Source organism: Halyomorpha halys, unplaced genomic scaffold, assembly GCF_000696795.3.
Source record: "Halyomorpha halys isolate HHAL.00 unplaced genomic scaffold, Hhal_1.1 Scaffold7503.1, whole genome shotgun sequence".
NCBI classification, from domain to species: Eukaryota; Metazoa; Arthropoda; class Insecta; order Hemiptera; family Pentatomidae; genus Halyomorpha; species Halyomorpha halys.
The window spans coordinates 2566-3543 of NW_027109637.1; the positions used below are offsets into that span (position 1 = coordinate 2566).

A 978-nucleotide genomic window follows, 5' to 3' on the forward strand; every position below is an offset into this window, starting at 1 on the left:
AATAAGCCTGCTGTTCTTCAACTGCTAGCAGAGCGTGGGGCTGACCTAACCTTGAGGGACAGCACTGAACACGGAATAATACATCATGCAGTTCGTTGTGGGAATGTTGAGGCTGTAACAGCACTGCTTGATGCTGGAGTAGATGTAGATTTGAGAGGCCAGTACCAGATGACAACATTATGTTATGCAGCCGAAAAAGGACATGTTCCTTTAGTAAAATTACTGTTGGACCGTGGGGCAGACATTAGAGGTAAGACAAGTTATGGCTCCACAGCGCTAATGTGGGCGTCTCAGGAAGGTCACTTGGATGTGATACAGCTACTCATTGATCGTGGTGCACCAGTGAATGATAAAACGGATAGTGGACGGACTGCCTTACATTATGCCTCTGGAAAAGAGCATAAAGCTGTTATAGAATACCTGATATCTAAAGGCGGGGTTATGTGATTCCCTATTCTGTAATTTACCGTACGTTGCCGAGCTAAGCAGAGCCTTATTGTTAATTATCTGGGATTTATTTAATTTTTCTGTGATCTAAGTTAAGTAAACATTGTCATTGATAAGTGGTATTTTATACTTTATTATACATTTCTATTTTACATATTTTATTGAATTTAAGTATATAAGTAAAGATATTGAATATTATATTGGATAGAAGTATTTTAAACATATTGGAGAAGATACTGTTTTAAATAAAGTAAATTATTTTAATATTCAAAAGATGGAATTCATTTATTCCATTGTGTTTAGTTATAAGCTAAGGGGAAGATGTGTCATGAACTGGGTTTAACTTAGCTTTGATTTCTTACGTTGTTAGGCTTTATAAATTTAAGCGTCTAATCACTGACTGAAACTCACTTTTTTTCTTCCACTTTTCTAAATTAACAAAAGCTGTCCACTACCACACCGATGATAAAAAAAAATTGTTCAAAATGTTCATGTTATTTCAAGAATTGTTTTAATATTGAGGTGTTGTGG

General features: G+C 35.5%; 1 protein-coding gene across 1 annotated transcript; it reads left to right on the plus strand.

The window, feature by feature from the left end:
• Positions 1-9: 9 nt before the first annotated feature.
• Positions 10-972, plus strand: LOC106692033 (putative ankyrin repeat protein RF_0381; the record flags this gene model as incomplete). The annotated part of the gene is given in 1 exon segment (XM_014437943.2): positions 10-972. A coding segment is annotated over 1 exon segment (438 nt), but the record flags the coding sequence as incomplete, so codon positions are not given.
• Between the last annotated feature and the right edge of the window lie 6 nt (positions 973-978).